General features: G+C 40.8%; 1 protein-coding gene across 1 annotated transcript in view; it reads left to right on the top strand.

The window, feature by feature from the left end:
• Positions 1 to 500: 500 nt before the first annotated feature.
• Positions 501 to 18,512, top strand: part of MUC6 (mucin 6, oligomeric mucus/gel-forming) — a gene marked incomplete at its 3' end in the record, with an annotated part of 39,681 nt that continues 21,669 nt past the window's right edge. The window contains exons 1-18 of the mRNA XM_080981907.1: positions 501 to 624; positions 1,647 to 1,682; positions 5,506 to 5,544; positions 6,736 to 6,765; positions 7,023 to 7,076; positions 7,491 to 7,731; positions 8,600 to 8,726; positions 10,161 to 10,248; positions 10,935 to 11,044; positions 12,223 to 12,430; positions 12,769 to 12,891; positions 13,564 to 13,684; positions 14,191 to 14,329; positions 14,942 to 15,046; positions 15,452 to 15,524; positions 16,441 to 16,578; positions 17,157 to 17,318; positions 18,384 to 18,478. Coding sequence (XP_080838033.1) covers positions 576 to 624; positions 1,647 to 1,682; positions 5,506 to 5,544; positions 6,736 to 6,765; positions 7,023 to 7,076; positions 7,491 to 7,731; positions 8,600 to 8,726; positions 10,161 to 10,248; positions 10,935 to 11,044; positions 12,223 to 12,430; positions 12,769 to 12,891; positions 13,564 to 13,684; positions 14,191 to 14,329; positions 14,942 to 15,046; positions 15,452 to 15,524; positions 16,441 to 16,578; positions 17,157 to 17,318; positions 18,384 to 18,478 — 1,938 coding nt within the window. The 5' untranslated portion in view covers positions 501 to 575. The remainder of the gene's footprint in view (positions 625 to 1,646; positions 1,683 to 5,505; positions 5,545 to 6,735; positions 6,766 to 7,022; positions 7,077 to 7,490; positions 7,732 to 8,599; positions 8,727 to 10,160; positions 10,249 to 10,934; positions 11,045 to 12,222; positions 12,431 to 12,768; positions 12,892 to 13,563; positions 13,685 to 14,190; positions 14,330 to 14,941; positions 15,047 to 15,451; positions 15,525 to 16,440; positions 16,579 to 17,156; positions 17,319 to 18,383; positions 18,479 to 18,512) is intronic.

Consider the following 18,512-nt stretch of genomic DNA (forward strand, 5'->3'; position numbering starts at 1 on the left):
GATGGCCATCAAACCTCTGTTTAACAACTTAGCTGTTCTTAATGTTTAGTCAGAATCTCCTTTCTTGTCATTTAAATCCATTAGTTTGGGTCCTACCCTCTGGAGCAGCAGAAAACAAGCTTGTTCCATCTTCCATGTGCTACATTCCGCCTTTATCAGGGTTATCAGATTTTCTGCACTACAGATCTGCATTTCTTTTGGACTCCACACCACACTTCTATAGCAAATACTGTTAAAAGTGTTTGTGTAAATTGTCGCAAGCCAAGCCCGTTGAACTAGCTATGGAAAAATGATACTCAAGTAGAGGAGGTGTATTTTTCTTTTATATTTCCAGATAGCATTTGCGTGCATTACGCCTGATAAAGTGAAGATCCTGTTTGGCGGTTACTCCACTTTACCCAGCTGCAGCCATCTCAGAATGTGCATGGGAATAAGGGAGGGCCTTGTAATGCTATATATAAAGCATCCAAGCTTGACAAGGTGAGGCTAGAGTGGCAGCAGCAGCACTGCCCATTGTGAGTAGATAGGGGAGGAGGAGAGTCCAAGGTGGGGGAAAGGACTCTCCACTCAACATCATGCTTTGGGCACTACTGGTTCTCCTCTGCAGCCTCCTGCATAGTTCAGGTAAGTCTAAAATCACATCTAGAATACATAGATAACATGGGACTTCTTTCAATCTTGTCATTTTGGGGGGAAAGGATGCCAAAGCATTAGAGGACATGCAATATATAGGGATAGGATGGAATAAAGTGGTAGAAGATGCTATAGATAAGTTAACCTCACTTCTTTTCTTTGACACTGCTTGTCTGGAATGCCCATCATATATAATTAACCAAATAAGAAGAAAGAAGGAAGGAAGGAAGGAAGGAAGGAAGGAAGGAAGGAAGGAAGGATCCCAGTGTGATTATAAAGTGGGAATGACTGGTTTGAAACACAATATATTTAGGCAAAACTGAATGATTTGATCGTTCTCTTCTTGACTTTTGCACTTTGACATTTCTCTTGGGTACTTGTGGAACACTCCCTGCTTTTCATGCCACGGTTCAGCATTCATCCTCTTTATTTGACATATAGAACCTTCGATGGAATACACTTTCAGATCTGGAAACTGCAATAAATACCAACCTCCAATGGTTCCAGAAGCAAGAGATCTTACATATTCCTTCAGCAATCTTGCATACTTGTACATGAAACTCTTCTAGGATGGAGCCCAACTATTATACCCAACAACAATACATTATTTCGTATATTTCACTTGAAAGATGCTTCCATGAAAGAAGATAAATACTTCAACGCTTTTTGATTCGAAAAATAAATTTGTTCTGTGAATCCATCTAGGGATGTAAGATATGCCTTTCTGCATCTGTCCAAAGATCCATGTAGTTCAGCATTCCAAGCTAGATTCTAGAAGCTCACAAACAGAGCATGAAGTTGACCCCATTTGTCCTCAGAATCTGGTACAGTAATGATAGGTATTTTGCCTCTGAAGAAGGTGGTTCCTGTACCTATCACAGGTTAATAGCTAATACAGTAATACTCCATGAAGATGGCTATAAACACTTTACTATCAATTGTGGTTTCAAAATACCTGTTTTATATTCTACTTTCATAGTTTTTGTTTCATAAAATTTATTTTTCTTTATCAGATCAGAATCATATGGATCATTCAGACAGGTTATCAGGTAAGTCTGTGAAAGATGTACTGTTCTTCCTGCTTACTAAATGTATATGGTTCTTATCTAAAACTCTGTTGTAACTCATTTTGGTTCTCTTCTAGATTATGGTTTCTTGTTATTTGCTCTTTTTCTTTTTCACCTGTAATTATTTGCTGTTACAACTGGTCCCAGTACTGCCAAAAACAGTCCAAGCACATAGTTTTAAATCCTTCTTTCTAAAAACAATACAGACGTGTTCTGAACAGTTCTAAATTTATTTCTTTTATATGTTCTAATGCACCTAATGACCCATTTGACACTAACCACATAGAAGAACATATTCCTGAAAGATGGATTTGTAGAACAATCCCCAGAAAGAACAATTAAAAAGTTCACTTAAACTTCACAGATCAATTTATAAACCTCCTTAGCAGTACAGACCTCTAAAAGTGTACTCAGAAGTCAGTCCCATTGAGTTCAGTGTAACTAACTGCCAGGAAAATGTGCATAGGATTGCTGTGTAAGGCAATCAGCACATCCAATATAAGGGTCTCCAAATGATATGTTTAGTGTCGTGTATTTTGGCCCAAAGATGTCCTTCCAACCTGTTTTAAAACCTCCAATGAAGGAAAGTCCACCACCTTCCAAGGTAGTCCATTCCACCATTGGACAGCTCTTACCATCTGGAAGGTCTTCCTAATGTTTAGTCTGAATCTCCTTTCTTGTAAATTGGTTCAGGTCCTACACAGGACACACAGAAAGTTATACATCTGCAAATAATTACATATGAAAAATTCTGAGAGGAACAAATATTGTACCTAGTGTTAAGCGTTGTTCTTTTCTTTTCTTTTTTGCTATTTGGATTGCATGGGCAATAGTGAATACTGTTCTATGTGGAACTGCGGCTCTGGTCTGGTACTGTGATTTGGAGCTGAAGGCTTACATTGCCTTGTATCCAATGCAGCATTAAGTAAGCATTTTGTCAGTGCAAGGACTTATGCTTGCACAATGGGACTTTCCTGCCCTGTGTGCCTGCCATGTACTCACCCCAAATCTGCTCCAGAGGCAGGGCTTTTTTTCAGCCGGAACTCATTTCCAGCACCTCTTAGGTGGGTGCCATTGCCATTACAAGATAACATGGTAGGTGTTCATAGTGAGTTCCGGCACCTCTTTTTCTAGAAAAATAGTGTCCAGAGTATTGGGGGGGGGCAAAACATGGTAAATGGGTGTGTGAAGGAGAAGAGTAGATGGGTCCTGGAGTGCAAATGTAAATCTTTGTGCTAATAGGACAGTTACTTAGTACTACAATGGATACAAGTCATAATGTAATGGTATTGGACTAAACCACGGTCTCTTCCAACTCTAAGGTTCTATGATTCTAGCCTATCTACAGGAGTGAACACATATGCATATATGAAAAACAGCCCTTGCATTCAGCCTGTCTTTGAAATCAAGGTGCAACTTAAATTACATAAGAAAGGATCCTAACAAGAAAGAGGGCTTCATTAATCTACTGTTCTCACAGGACTAACTTTGCTCCATACTTGGACATACATTATGTTAAGTTAGTTGAATACAAACCAAAGTTTCTGAATAGGAAATAAGCCAATACTCTTCAGACCTGCTGTGGACAGCTATAATTTTAGATTGTCTAAAATGCAATGTATAGTGTCAATACTGGGCTTTGCATTTGGGGCACTCTAAGATGGTGCCCATGCATAGTGGATAAGCATTTGGCTCACATCCTCTGCAAAAAAAAGTCACTGCCTGCCAAGTAAACATGTCCAGAGGGAGAGCAACAGTAATTGTTTCATCTGGGACCATGCCCTGTTGCTTGCTGCTGCTGCTGCTGCCTGTTGTTCACGTGCTGCCCCTGGACATGTTTATCTTTCCTGGCAGCAGCAATAGATGGGTGGGAGTCAAGCCAAGTAAATATGTCCAGGGAGTCAGTGACTGGCAGCAGCAGCAAAACGCAGCAGTAGAGCAGGAGAAGCCGATGGTGGGAACCCTGATGGCAATGCTGGATGGAGCCCTCAATGGTGGTGTGAGCAGGACTGGTTATGGGTCCCTCTGTGCCCTAGGAGTGTCAGCATGGGCCTGATCATGCTGGCCTCTGATGCTGGGCCAGAGCTGTAAAGATTTTGTTTCTGAAGTTACAGTAGCATCTTGAAACAATCCATTTCCACAATGGTGTCGATTTGCATCATAATGGGAAGAGCATAGTAATGTCAGAAACTACCTTTGGCACAATTCCATCTGTTGTCAGGCATCTTCCATGGGTAAAAGTTCCTGGAATAAAATGCAAAGTAGATATTATTTTCCTTCCCGTTTAGCCATCAGGAAGTTTTTGATACTTTCTTTCCCCCACCCCTTCCACTACTTTTATGCAGCAAATACCAAAATATATCATTCCACACTTGGCTGACTCATATATCATTGACAAAACCACTTATTGTGGGCAAATGTAGAAGGAAATAAGCAAATTCAGTTCTGAGACCAGCCCTTCCTAAATATCAGGATTTTCAGGTCAAATACAGAGCTAAGTTCTCAGTTGGAAGGTACTTCAAAGGTCATCTAAATCAACCCCTTCCGATGCAGAAAATCCACAGTTACAACATAATTAATAGAAGACTATCCAGCTTCTTATTCAAAACCTCTGATAAAGGGGAGCCCACCATCTTCCAAAACAATCGGCTGTTGAACAGCTCATATTGTCAGAAAGTTCTTACTGAAATTTAGTCAAAATCCCTTTTGCTGCAATTAGAACATGTTGGTTCAGGTCTTGCCCTCTGGTCCCCTGGAGCAACAGAAAACAAATTTGCTCCTTCATATCTTTGATGGTTCTTCAGATATTTGACAATGGCTATCATATCACCTCTTAATTGCCTCTTCTCCCAGCTAGACATTCCTAATTCAATGAAAGATACCTGTGGCATAAAACGGAAAACTTTGCCAGATGCATGCAGCTTCTTTTGCCACGGCATTATTATGAAGGGGAAACTGTCTGTCCATTTAATGTGACTATTAAAGAGAGACAGCTCCATAACAAATATGGAAACCCTACCATTCCACTCACAAGACACTAGTGATCATTTTCTCTCTCCTGATAAAAATGCTAAAGGTAAAGGTAAAGGTACCCCTGCCCGTACGGGCCAGTGGTGTCCGACTCTGGGGTTGCTCGCCCATCTCGCTTAAGAGGCCGGGGGCCAGCGCTGTCCGAAGACACTTCCGGGTCACGTGGCGAGCGTGACAAGCTGCATCTGGCGAGCCAGCGCAGCACACGGAAACGCCGTTTACCTTCCCGCTAGTAAGCGGTCCCTATTTATCTACATGCACCCGGGGGTGCTTTCGAACTGCTAGGTTGGCAGGCGCTGGGACCGAGCAACGGGAGCGCACCCCACCGCGGGGATTCGAACCGCCGACCTGACGATCAGCAAGTCCTAGGCGCTGAGGTTTTACCCACAGCGCCACCCGCGTCCCCAATATAAACTACTACCTTATTTTTTATATTAAAAAACAGCCCTATTACTACTACTTAAAAAGTAAAAAGCTACTGCTGCTTATCCTCTATATCCATCGTATTGGCAGAGTAAGGGTTCTCCGAATGATGGGCCCTTGATGGAGTAAATGTGCTTGCAAAAGATTAGCACTGTATAACTGAACCTAAACTCGAATAGTTTTAATGCAGACAATATCCACTTGGTCAACTGTTGTTGTTTTTAACCTAAATAATTATTTCATTCATGAGTTTAAAACCAAGATGCATAATTCCAAGAATACTTGTGAAAAGTTGTTTGTTTCAATTAATTGTATATGTATTCTCTATTTAATTTCCTTTTTTATTTCATAGATGCCTCCTTTCAAAGACAGGAAGTGGCATTAGGAGGAGGTAATAATTTGCACATTTAACATCCATTGTGGACTCTTTCTTAAGCGACAGCAGTGGCGGGGCTGCTATTCTGGCCGAGCCCCATTCCATGTGTTCCTGGTGAAACTGGAATGGGAGAGATGATGCAGGAGTAGTTTGCAAGACCAGCGGGGAAAGAAAACATGTTGTCAGCACTTTCTGGTCTACTTCTTTCATTTTAACATCACTGCAGCAAAATGGGATGGAACCGCAGGAGAGCAGTCACTGTAATGAGATTCCTCCTATAATGAGGCTCAAGGCCTGCCTTCCCCAGCCAAGTGCCCTTTAGATGTTGTTGGACTACAACTCCCATCAACTCCCTCTAAGGCCAGTGGTCAGAGCAGATGGAACTTGTAGTCCAACAATATCTGGAGGGCATCAGGACATGTCACTGTGGTAGTAGGTTTCTCAAAAGGTCTCTCTCAGGAGAAGAATATCAGTGCTGAATGGTCAGAGGTCAAGTCATGCTTGGAAAAAGAATGGTATTTAGTATTCCCAATAGTTTAGAATGCTTGTTTCGAGCTTCAAGTCCATGGGACTCTTCTTCAGGGTCAAAATGTGCCAGGCAAAGGATGGAAATGTTTTCACTTTGCTGTTATATTTGAAGCCACAAAAAGTAATTCAATTAACAAAGCAGTGTGTGTGTGTGTGTGTGTGTGTGTGTGTGTGTGTGTGTAGATAAATTCTACCTTCAGAAATATAACACCTAAGAGCATTTTTTTCCTTTCACCTTTCGTTGGGGAGGGGAAGTGTATTATCATTATGCCCTGTTTTCTAGTAGTGGGAATTGAAATTCTGTTATAGGGTTCAGCAGTAAATGGTAAGTTATTTTAATTTTGTTGTTTAGTCGTTTAGTCGTGTCCGACTCTTCGTGACCCCATGGACAAGAGCACGCCAGGCACTCCTGTCTTCCACTGCCTCCCGCAGTTTGGCCAGACTCATGTTTGTAGCTTCGAGAATGCTGTCTAACCATCTTGTCCACTGCCGTCCCCTTCTTCTTGTGCCCTCCATCTTTCCCAACATCAAACTGCGGACACGACTAAATGACTAAACAACAAAATTAAAATAACTTAGTTATTTTAATTAAAGTTATTTTAATTAAAGTTATTTTAATACAATCAGTATATATATGTCCAATACTGCTACAACAAATATACCTTTGTTTCACTTTAGGCCAAAGGAGTGCTGAATGGCTTGACCTTGGTAAGTATTTCTTTTCCTAGAAGTAGAATCTACAGAGACAGGCTTCCCTGTAGTGGAGAGAGAAAAATATTGATCATTCCCGCCCCCCTTTCTTTACTTTCCTAATAATGAGATACTCCTGTGGACATTCTAGAAACTAAAATGAGCTACAGGATAGTGTGGGTCATATTTTAATCATGAAAATGCATTTGATTGGAGGATAACTAGAAATGCTAACTTATGTAGACTTGACATATGCACCTTTTCCTATTTTCTAGAAACCTATTCTGACGAGTTGAGAAGTCTAGATAATGCCCGTCTTCATCATACAGGTATTACTTTCCTTGTTTTAGTGGGAAATCATGATAAAAGGTTCACAGCACTTCAAAAGGCAGATATATGCAACACGGCATGAATTTTATACTTTAAAAAACTATTACAGTCCTGCACTCAGGCAGTCCAAATTCTGCATCAAGGAAAGCGGGATTCTTTAAAAAACACATAGGACGGGGACTTAATAGGGGCATCTGCTATGAATGGAAACTCTTAGAAAAAATAATTGTTGGTAGACAACACGGTACATGCCCATGCTTATGTATCATGAGCCAGGAGGACAGATTTAAAAGAAGAATCCATTCAACTGATTAAAATACTGCTAAAGTATATGCACAATGCCATTCAGAATGGCCAACAGAATAATCAGGGCCCAACAGAACCTCACTATAGTTTTGCTTCCTTTCTTTAAGCTGTGGATAAGGGCTCATGCTCCACCTGGGGCACTGGGCATTTCTCAACTTTTGACAACTACTTGTATGATTTTTCTGGGACTTGCAATTACATCTTTGCCACCGTATGCAATGACGTCAACCCGGATTTCAACATCCAGTTCCGTCGTGGGCCGAACAAAAAAATTACCAGAATCATCATCGAGTTGGGACCCAACGTTATCATAATTGAAAATGGCATCATATCAGTCAAGGATGTTGGGTAAGCACGTGATAGTAAAATGCTCATGTGGTGAAAGTTTTGCTCTTTTTTTTAATCAACAACTATAGGTTCAGGTTTCAAGCTGGCCTTTTTCTTTTCCTATCTGAAGGTGTTGTTAATACAGTTTTTGACATAATATTCTTTGTTGGCATGGTTTTCATTTTTATAGTGTTAATGGAAATTGTTTGGAGACAAACATAAAACTTGCCCCAAAACCTGGGGTTTAACCAAACAACAGCAACATATTTTGTACTTTATGAAAACATGATGGCAGAAATGAAGCATTTCTTTCCAATTCTTCAGCTTTTCAAAAGTGAAAGCTGGACTTTGCCAAACTCCCAAGATTCTGTCACAGTAGGAATGGCATTTTACACATGCTCAGAAGTTTCCTCAGATTGTGTGATCCAAGGCTGAGGCCTCTCCTAAATGAAATTGGTTTCTAGTAGATTTTAGAGCTCTTTTGCCTGCATTTTTTAAAATTCCCAAACAGTCCCATGAATATTGATAATAAAAGGCATCCCACTAGGCATGAATGAGTTAAATGCTTATTTTTGCTGGTACTATGGCACCCGCCTTGCGTTCGTAATTGGGAAAAGTGGTCTTTTCCAGACTCAGTCTGATCTTTAACAAATATAGTTTTAAATTTAATGTTTAAAGTGACTAGGAAACTTTTAATTATTAATTTTAATGGAAATGTATGGTGAGAAATAGACATTGCTAAGCATCTCTAATTTATGGATGATTAAAAAAAGTTTGGATAAAAAAGACAGCTTTTGACTTAGAACACAAAGCCTAGAAATTCCTTGGAATTACTAAGTTTCTAAGTCTATGTGTTTCTTCTTTCCCCTTCCCCATACTACTCCAATAGTATTATCAGGCTGCCATACACCAGAAATGGAATTCAGATTACACCTTTTGGACGCACCATCCGCCTAGTGGCCAAGCTGATGGAGATTGAGCTTGCCGTTTTCTGGAATAATGATGATTATCTCATGGTGGGTAAAGTCTTGCTTTCATCTTCTGAGCATATTTTTGGAATGATAAAAATCGCACAGGTTTTACATTATTGCTGCATGGTTGTAATGAAGAAGCCAGCCCCCACCTGCCTTCTTACAACCAGTCCAGAGTGTGTTCCCGGCTATCAGTTGCATCCTCCTTAGTCTAAGTGTTGCCCTTGGGGATCTAAGCGGGGGGGGGGGGCAAAACTAGAATTAGCTGGCTGTGCCTGGCATTGGCTACCTACTCTTTATGCTCCCTGTCTCCTGCCCTGGCGGTCACAAAGGGCATCAGCGGCTTCACTGGGTTCTCAACATGCCATGAGCTGGCTCTTCCCATCCTCCCTGCAAGTAAAAGGAAGGAAAGGATATAAGCAGGCATTGCATTACATTGGACTGCCTGGGTGGCTACAGCCTAGGGATGACAAACTCCGTACCTGATTAGGGCTGACAGGTAGAACACACTGAAGCACTAGCCACATGGTTAAGTGGTCATCTGTTTTCACCCATAGAAAATATGATTGGGGGAGAACACTTACATTCTTCAGGATGACAAATTCCAGCGAGGGAGGCCTGTTAACCTGTTAACAGCAAGAACAAAAAGGAGTCTTGCTGTGGCACTTTAAAAACTAGCAGATTAATTGTTGGCATAAATCTGTTGGCCTTCAAGGTGTCACAACAAGACTCCTTTTCAAAAAAGCAAAGCAAAAAACAAAACCTCATCTAATAGCGGGTAGTCGCACGATTAATAATGCAACATGGGTCAATCTGACCTGGACAGCAGCCCACAAAGCGGTTCTCAGACATTTCGTTGAGCTTGCTGCTGCGCGAATTGTGGTTGGTGTTGACTCAGGTGTGCATTCTCCTGGCAAACATGGCACAACGCTGCATTTTATCAATCTGTGCTCAGAAAGATGTACGAAATATGGGCACCCTCACCCAGTCATCAGACTGATAATCTCATCTAGGGAAAGGGGGTTGTAAACCTCCTTCCTCTTCTGATCTGCACATATCAACTTAGGAGGGGGTGATGTGTGTCTATGTATGCCAACCTATGTGTGTCCTTTGTGCATATGCGCAAGTCTCGAGTAGGCACACTAAGCAGTGGTATGATCTCCCCTGCCCCCTGCTCTGAGTGCTGGCCATGGATGAATGTGGCCTTCAGGCCATAAATGGTTAGTCTCCTCTATTTTACAAGAAGGGAATTTCACAGACAGGGAGCCTTAGCAACAAGACTTTTCCCCACATCACAGCAACATGTGCTACATTGGGTAGCAGGATCACAAGGAGGGCCTTCTCAGCAGATCTTAATGTATGGGCTGGCAGAGAGCGGCTCTCCTCTAAGTACTTGAGACCTGAGTCACTCAGGGCTTTGTATTTCACCAAGATATAATGCACAGCTATTTTTCTAATTAATTCAGTTTTCTCTTTTAGGTTTTGATTGAGGAAAAATACATGACAAGAACATGTGGACTGTGTGGGAACTTTGATGGGAAAGAATTAAATGAGTTTATGAGTGAAGGTGAGTTTTTCCGGTGCAGAAATAAATGACAGAAAGGTTTGGATTTCATGACAACTTATTAAGCCAAACATTGTCATCTAATTGCCTAAACTTCTAGTATAGTTGATAAAATAAAGACAATAATATGAGGACTACTTGCTCACACATGGCAGTAAGGTCCCATGTTTTTTATTTCCCATCACTTTTCTGTGGTATTATAATAAGAAAAGGTAAAAGCATTGGATATATCCAATTGAGTTTTCAATCTAGTGGAGGTTTCCATTAACAGGAAAGGTGAGGAGGAAATCTTTTGCCAAGCCCTTCCCCCATGCTATCCTCTGTGCTGTTTGGAGGGTCCCCAAACTTCTATAGAGTATAGGGTCTGTAGTGGAATGGGGAAATTGGCAAACATTGCTTTCTGCAAAGATGTTCACTGGGTCAACAGCCCTTCCATGAAGGGAAAAGCATGACTAGAGTCAAGAAGGCATCATTTTACTGCCCTTAAAATCTCCACTCCTTATGTTTTATTTTTCCAGAGATTGATGACAACAACAAGCCACCCGCCTATTTTCATACATGCACAGTTGTTGTTTTTTAATGTAAAATGAGTCAGGTGTATAAATGGACACCCATTTATATAGTGCATAGGTTGCCTAAGATGGACTCTTCACTAACAAACTCAACTGAATTTATACTTTGATTAATAGACAAACTTCTGGACCCTCAAAAATATGCTGCCTTGCAGAAAATTGATGATCCTGCAGAGATCTGCCCAGTTGAGGAAATGGCAGTTTCTAACGTTCCTCGCAAGAAATATGTATGTACCATATCATTTTTCTGGATCTGCCTACCTTTCAATACTTTTAGACAGAGGCAGTAATTGAGAAAACACTGCCATGATTGAAGATACAGTAGCAGATTGGCTAAGTCGGTCTGAAAGAACTGGGAGGAAAGCATGGAATGGGATGTGCAAACCTCTTCCTATCTTTTTGGAGGTTTTTCATAAAAGGGATTTTCAAAAGTGGAGAATTTAGGCTTTCCGGTTGTGAGGGAATGGCATTCTCCCCAGTTAGTTCCCTGCTTCTCACACAACAGGATGGAGACTGTATTCTCTTCGTAGCAGGGCAGGAGCCCCAAATGAGTGTGGCCAGAGCCCAAAGTGGTCATCGCTATCCACATTCTCATAAATATATCACTCCCATCCATGCATTCTCTCTCTCTCTCTCACGTGGACAATATGCATTGCTAAAAAAGGATCCATTTGTTTTAATATATTATTTTTTGGCAATTAAAATATCAGGTGCGCTGGGGCCTGATTTGGATCAGAACTCTGGTGGGAGGATGGTGCAGGGGCTTCAACCATTTGCCCCCTGCTGTGGCCCCTGCGCATTGCAAATTAAAAAGGGATCCATTCATATCTTCTTTTAAAAAAAGATTTTATTAAGACTTTTCAAAATGCGGTAAAAGACCAGAACATTCAAAAGATCCAAGGTCAAATGCAGATAGGGCTGGAGAAGACTCCTGTCTGGAACCCTGGAGAGTCACAGTCAGGGCAGCGGCCTGAAGGGTTAATATTAGATAGACAAGGAATAGTAAAAAGACATAGCTTTGTGTGTCTTACTCTCTCCTTTTAATCCCTACACGGCAACAGATATCACACATAATTCTGCCTATCTACTCTCCTGTTCAAGATTAAATGTTATTCAGCCCTCAGACGACAGGAAGCAAGGTGGGACGTTTTGCCACCATTGAAAGTGACATGGGTGATGGTGGAACAATGCACTGGATCCAGGGACTGCCGCCTGTGGCTTTCGGTTGCCAGTCCAAAACTTATATGGTGATAAGGGGGAGACTACATTAACGATAGGCACACATTCTTACTCAATGCTTTTGGTAACAACAAGTTGTCAAAGCAATTCAGTCTGTGGTACAATCGCGCCCTGTCCCAAAATGCATTGCATTCATTGAAACTGCCTTTCTTTCTTTTTCCAATAGTCTAGGATCTGCAGCCAGCTTCTAGGACTCATCTCTCAATCTTGCAACATCTCAAGGAAAGGGTTTGTTATCCGCTGCCAACTTGACATGCAAAACTGCCCTGATCCAGGGCAGAGGAACTGTACTTGTGCTACCCTTTCAGAGTACTCCAGGCAGTGTGCCATGTCCCATCAGGAAGTGTCTGATTGGAGGAGCACTGACCTCTGCTGTAAGTTATGAGGTTCTGGATCATGATTATACATGTCAGGTATTAACAACACATTGACCAAACTACCATAAACATCAGCTTCTGTATTCTGAAATAAAATGTGCACAGCTAGTAAATGCCTCATTATTTACATGTATTAAGACAGGGCTACCAATGAGGACAGGAAGAAAGTATGCTCCCCATCAGTGTTTCGCCTGCTCCTTATTGTTGTTGCTGCTCCTTGTTCCCCCTGTAGCTATTCTCCATTGCATTTTTTCTGCTTCTTGACAATTTGCTGTACTTCTTTCCTTCCTTCCCGTCTGTCCTAACTTCACTCTCTGAACCATTGCGTTTTGCAGCTTTGGGAAGATGTCCAGCTAACCAAGTCTACAAAGAGTGTGGTTCTCCCTGTCTCAAAACATGTTCCAATCCAGATTACAGCTGTTCCAGCTACTGTACATATGGCTGCTTCTGCCCAGAAGGTAAAAGGACATTGTGATGGATAGACCATGGGTCAGCCTCCTGGAGACCCATAAGATAATCAGGGCTGGGTGAAGTGTCATCCAATCAGAAGAGAATAGAGGGTTACAAGTTAGAACCTGACAGTTTAACTTTCAGGTAGGGCTGAGTTAGGGCTTCACTGTTAGATGGGGCTCAGAAATGACTTGTTTATGGATTGGCTAGGCATGACAACCCAGATTATTTCCCTAAGGAGAAGGTAAAGATGCTCAATGGAGCTGGGAGTGTTTTCCTGGCTTAGTAGAAAAAATAGTCATTCTAGGAGGAATCATCTTATTTAGGAACAGGTTTAAAGTGGAAATTATCTGTAATTCTGAAGCTAAACCAGGTTCTTTAAAAAGTATGTTTAGGAATATGTAACTTAAATTCAACTATGCCAAATGGCCAAATGACTGTGTATGCTGTGCACTTTATATTTAGTTAATTACCTATGGTTTTCGGTCTCTATCAGATTTATTGCTATGAAATTGGAACACAATTTGTCCATGATATGAAGAGTACCTAAGTGAATAGACCTGCCCCTGAATTTCCTCCAGAGGAAAAAAAAACACCTTGCAAAAGTTCCCAAGCTTTATGCTATATACATTCAGAAGGAATTAAAATGCTTGCCATTCATTTGCTTTTACCTTTGACAGGGACTGTTTTGGATGACATTTCAAAAAACCGAACATGTGTCCCGGTAGAACAGTGTCCATGCACACTGAATGGGGAAATGTATGCTCCTGGTGATGTTATGAAAGCAACATGTAGAACCTGGTGAGTACGGTGGTATTCTAATTAAAGAAGGATGGGTTGTGGTCATGAAGCTGGTTAGAATACCTGGCACTGATATGCTGAAACATACATAAAAAAAGACAGAGATAGAATTTTTTTAAAAATAGAGATTTTTGCACATAGATCAGGATATGACGTGCATTTTTGACTGTCTTTAGAAGTCCAACTTGGATTTTCATGTTTAAAGTCTATTGGTTTCAAATATTGTTGCACAAATGAAGAGAGATATAATAGGTTGTGTGCGTACTTTGCATTGAAAGCACCCCCCAATAATCCTGGGATCTGTAGTTTATTCCTCAGAGAGCTGCTGCTTCCAGCACCCTTAACAAACTACATTTCTGAGGATCCTTAGGGGGTGGGGGAATGTGCTTTTACATGTATTGCACTTGCGCAGCTATCCTGACCTAAAACAAATAACCCAGAAAGTGATGATGAGCTTAGATCTGCTTTCCCAGTTAACAGCTGACATGTACTTTTCTTTTTACTAGTAAGTGTATGATGGGTCAGTGGAGCTGCACAGAACTGCCATGTCCAGGCAGATGTTCCTTGGAGGGAGGGTCATTTGTTACCACATTTGACTCTAGGCCATACCGTTTCCATGGAGTTTGCACCTACATTCTGATGAAGGTATTCTACCTAATAAAGACCAGCATTATCAGATTTGTTTTTAAAAAATATTTTAAAAGTCATTGAATTTTCGTTTCTGAGAGCTTAATATTTTCCAGGGGTCAGCATTTACCTTATACTGTTCATAGAGGACTAGAAGGACCACAGTCATGCTATTAACCATAACTCTGTATTCCTCTTTTTTATGGCATGTGCCAATATTAAAAGAAACAAGAAGCATTACGGGGGCCTTCAAACAAGTGGGAGATGGACATTCTCCACTATATTCATTGGGTAGAACAATCCTATGGGGGTGGGTGGGCAGAGGAGGTAGAATCCAAGCACCCAGCATATTCAAAGCACCATTGCCTCCAAACCACCAGACTCAAAATGTTTACAATAGCACAGTCACGGAAGTCGTCAGGGAGTCACAATTGGCAACACTCCATACTGAGTGTATGTTTGGTGGCATACCTGGATTTGCTGCAGCAAAATGAATAAAATGTCAATGAAAAGGAAACATTTGGTACAGTATGGAAACATTCAACAATAATTTTAAACGGTGGATGTGAACATATTGAGTTTTCTCCCTTCTACAAACTTTGCATTATTTTGCTTTTCCTCTCCTTCTAGAGTCCTATGTTACCACACAATGGAACCCTTATGGCTGTGTATGAAAACTCTGGTTATTCCAGTTCAGAGACATCACTGACAGCCATCATTTATGTCTCAGGAAAAGTAAGTGTGCCTCCCATAGAAACGTTACTGCTGAGTGCATACTATGAAAAAAATCAGAGCAGATAGAGTCCAGCACAGAATGAGGTATGCCCAAGCCCCATTGATCTCAGCTGGATTTAAAGGATGTGCTTAAATTGTAGTCCAGATGTACAGATACGAGCATTTGAATGCGGAACAGAAAGAAAAGGTTAGATAAGTACCTAGATGCAATAGTCACAATCATTGTTCTCAGTTGCAAAAATTATGGTAGCAGTTAATTTCAGTGAATCCTCCAAAAATTACTTTATTTCATGTGTTTACACACATTCTATATCCATCTTGATTCATGGAAAGATTGACCCAGAGTGGCATTTAACCCTTCACCCAGCTCTGTGTTTAGGATTCTGTGTTATCTTTTCCACGTAGGACAAAATTGTGATTTCCAAAAATGAAATTTTAATGGATGAGGACGAACTTAAGAGGCTACCTTATAAATCAGGTAAGATAAGAAAGAAGAAAATGGAAAATGTACCCAATAAATAAGATGATAAGATAAGATAAGATAAGATAAGATAAGATAAGATAAGATATAAGATATGATAAGATATGATATGATAAGATATAAGATATAAGATATAAGATATAAGATGATATAAGATATAAGATATAAGATATAAGATAAGATGATAAGATAAGATGATAAGATATAAGATAATTATTATTTATATCCCACCCATCTGACTGGGTTACCCCAGCCACTCTAGGCAGCTCACAGCATATCTAAAAACATAAGACACCAGGCATTAAAAACTTCCCTAAACAGGATTGACTTTAGATGTCTTCTAAAAGTCAGATAGTTGCTTATTTCCTTGACATCTGATGTGAGGGCATTTCACAGGGTGGGTGCCACTACCAAGAAGGCCCTCTGCCTGGTTCCCTGCAACCTCAATTCTTGCAGTGAGGGAACCAGCAGAAGGCCCTCGGAGGAGGACCTCAGTGTGCGGGCTGAACAATGGGGGTGGAGACGCTCCTTCAGATATACTGGGCTGAGGCCATTTAGGGCTTTAAAGGTCAGCACCAACACTTTGAATTATGCTCAGAAACGTAGTGGGAGCCAGTGAAGATCCAGATAAAGAGAATCCTCCCAACAATAGGTTCTATATTTTATATTATTTCTGTTTAAATATGTTGTTACCCACTCTGTATTTGGGGTAGGTGAGCTGCAAATATAAATAAATAAGCAACCATTCCTCCTATCAAAATAACAAGAAATGTAATATTTATATGATGCAAACTATTCAAATTGAATAGTAGAAACAAAGAAGTAAACGTATCAATATACTGCATGTAATATATTTAATAACTTAAATAGATAAAACAGAGTCAACATCTTTTCAATTATCTCATTTCTTTAGGAGACATCATCATCTTCAGACAGTCATCTACTCACATTCAAATGTATACAACCTTTGGGCTGGAGCTGGTAATTCAAGTTAGTCCAGTGTTTCAAGTTTATATTAAAGTTGGACTTCAGTTCAAAGACAATACCCGAGGTAAAGTACCTGGTTTCTGTTGAACTATTCCAGATCTGATGTGGAAATAGTTTGTGAGATGAGATCTAGCATAGCCTGGGGACACCTTCAAATTGTGACCACTCCATACTAGATTATACTTGACCTCTGGGGGACAGTCATTCACCTGTCTACCACACTAGTAAGGGGTGGAGAAACACTATATCATTTTTAATTGTTTTTGATATTGTATTTTAAATTGTAACTCATCCTGGGACCTCATGGTGACCAGAGGGTAAGAAATCTTAATAATCATAATTATAGTAACGCCTCTGCACTTGGGTGGAAACTAGTTCAGAGATTCAAGCAGACTGTTAAAAATGTTTTAGCTTCTACAATTCAATGCAGCTTTTTGGGCAGACCAGAACTTCTTTGCTCCAGGGCCTACAGATACTTTATGGAGAGGAAACCTGTGGCTTTCACATTGCTACCTATATTAGGCATATATAGTACAGGTATAATTCACAGGCCTGCCATAGAATTAACAAGAGACTTTTCAGTGTTACTGTAGAAAAATGCTCCTAGCTTTTCATTCTGCACATCTCTTTCCATGTCACTAGGGCTGTGTGGTAACTACAACGGAGAAACCACAGACGACTTCATGACCAGCATGGATATTATTGAAGGAACAGCTCCTCTCTTTGTGGATTCTTGGAGATCAGGAAATTGCCCCCCTGCCATAGAAAGAGATACAGATCCTTGTTCTATGAGTCAATTAAACAGTAAGTGACATGGTCTGCTTTTGTATGTGCTCTCTTTTATTCTATTTATTTCAGCATTTTAAATATTAAATACATTCAAGGCCATGGCAGGATTCTGAAAATGAGCTGTAGAATTTTTGTCTTGCTTTCAGTATATGAGGGACAGAGGGAGTAATTATGAACAGGAACCCCTGCAGTTTTTTGTTTTACCTATTCGCATCTCCCTGAGCTGCTTTGGAGATCAGAGAAGTGGTTCTCTGGGAAGGAGGCATTATCAACAAATGCAAAATGTGAAAGGGGAACATTAATGCTGCATCATTTAAAAAGTCATTGTGGGCTGTATCCTTGAGGGTGCCTCTCAGATTGACGAGCATGAAAGAGGCAGCCAAGAGCCATTTGTGTTAGTTTTAAAATGTACACATTCGATAATCATTGTCAAAGGAAGATGACAAATGAGATTCACTTTACTTCTTGGATGTCCATGAAAAGCATAACAAAATAACAGCATTTGTCACAAGTATTCAGGTCGGCCATAAAATTGTCTATTGGTATAAGGTAAAGGTAAAGGGACCCCTGACCATTAGGTCCAGTCGTGAACGACTCTGGGGTTGCGGTGCTCATCTCGCTTTATTGGCCGAGGGAGCCGGCATACACCTTCCAGGTCATGTGGCCAGCATGACTAAGCCGCTTCTGGCGAAACCAGAGCAGCACACGGAAACGCCGTTTACCTTCCCGCCAGAGCGGTACCTATTTATCTACTTGCACTCTGACGTGCTTTCGAACTGCTAGGTTGGCAGGGGGCTATTGGTATAGCCACTGGCTATTATTCATAGAATCATAGAATTGTAGAGTTGGAAGGAATGTCAAGGGTCATCTAGTAGCCCAATGCCCTGCAATGCTGGAATCCTTTCTACAGCTGTTTCTGAATGAGCTCAAGCTACCAACCTTCTGGTTAACAGCCAGGCACACTGACCCACTGCACCACAGGACTTGTTTTATCTCCCCCCTTATTTGTACACATCTTTTAATATTAGCTTGGGAATAAGTGAACTTGCCTAATACCTTTGGTTGTATCTTTTTGTCTAGAAATGTGTGCCGAGACCCATTGCTCTGTTCTTATCAAGAAAGAAACAGTATTTGAGAAATGTCATTCTGTGGTGAATCCTGTTCCATTTTATAAGGTAGGGGTTTCTGTAAAATGTTCAGAAGACAGCA

Source organism: Podarcis pityusensis (assembly GCF_964106645.2).
Source record: "Podarcis pityusensis genome assembly, chromosome: 1".
NCBI lineage: Eukaryota > Metazoa > Chordata > Lepidosauria > Squamata > Lacertidae > Podarcis > Podarcis pityusensis.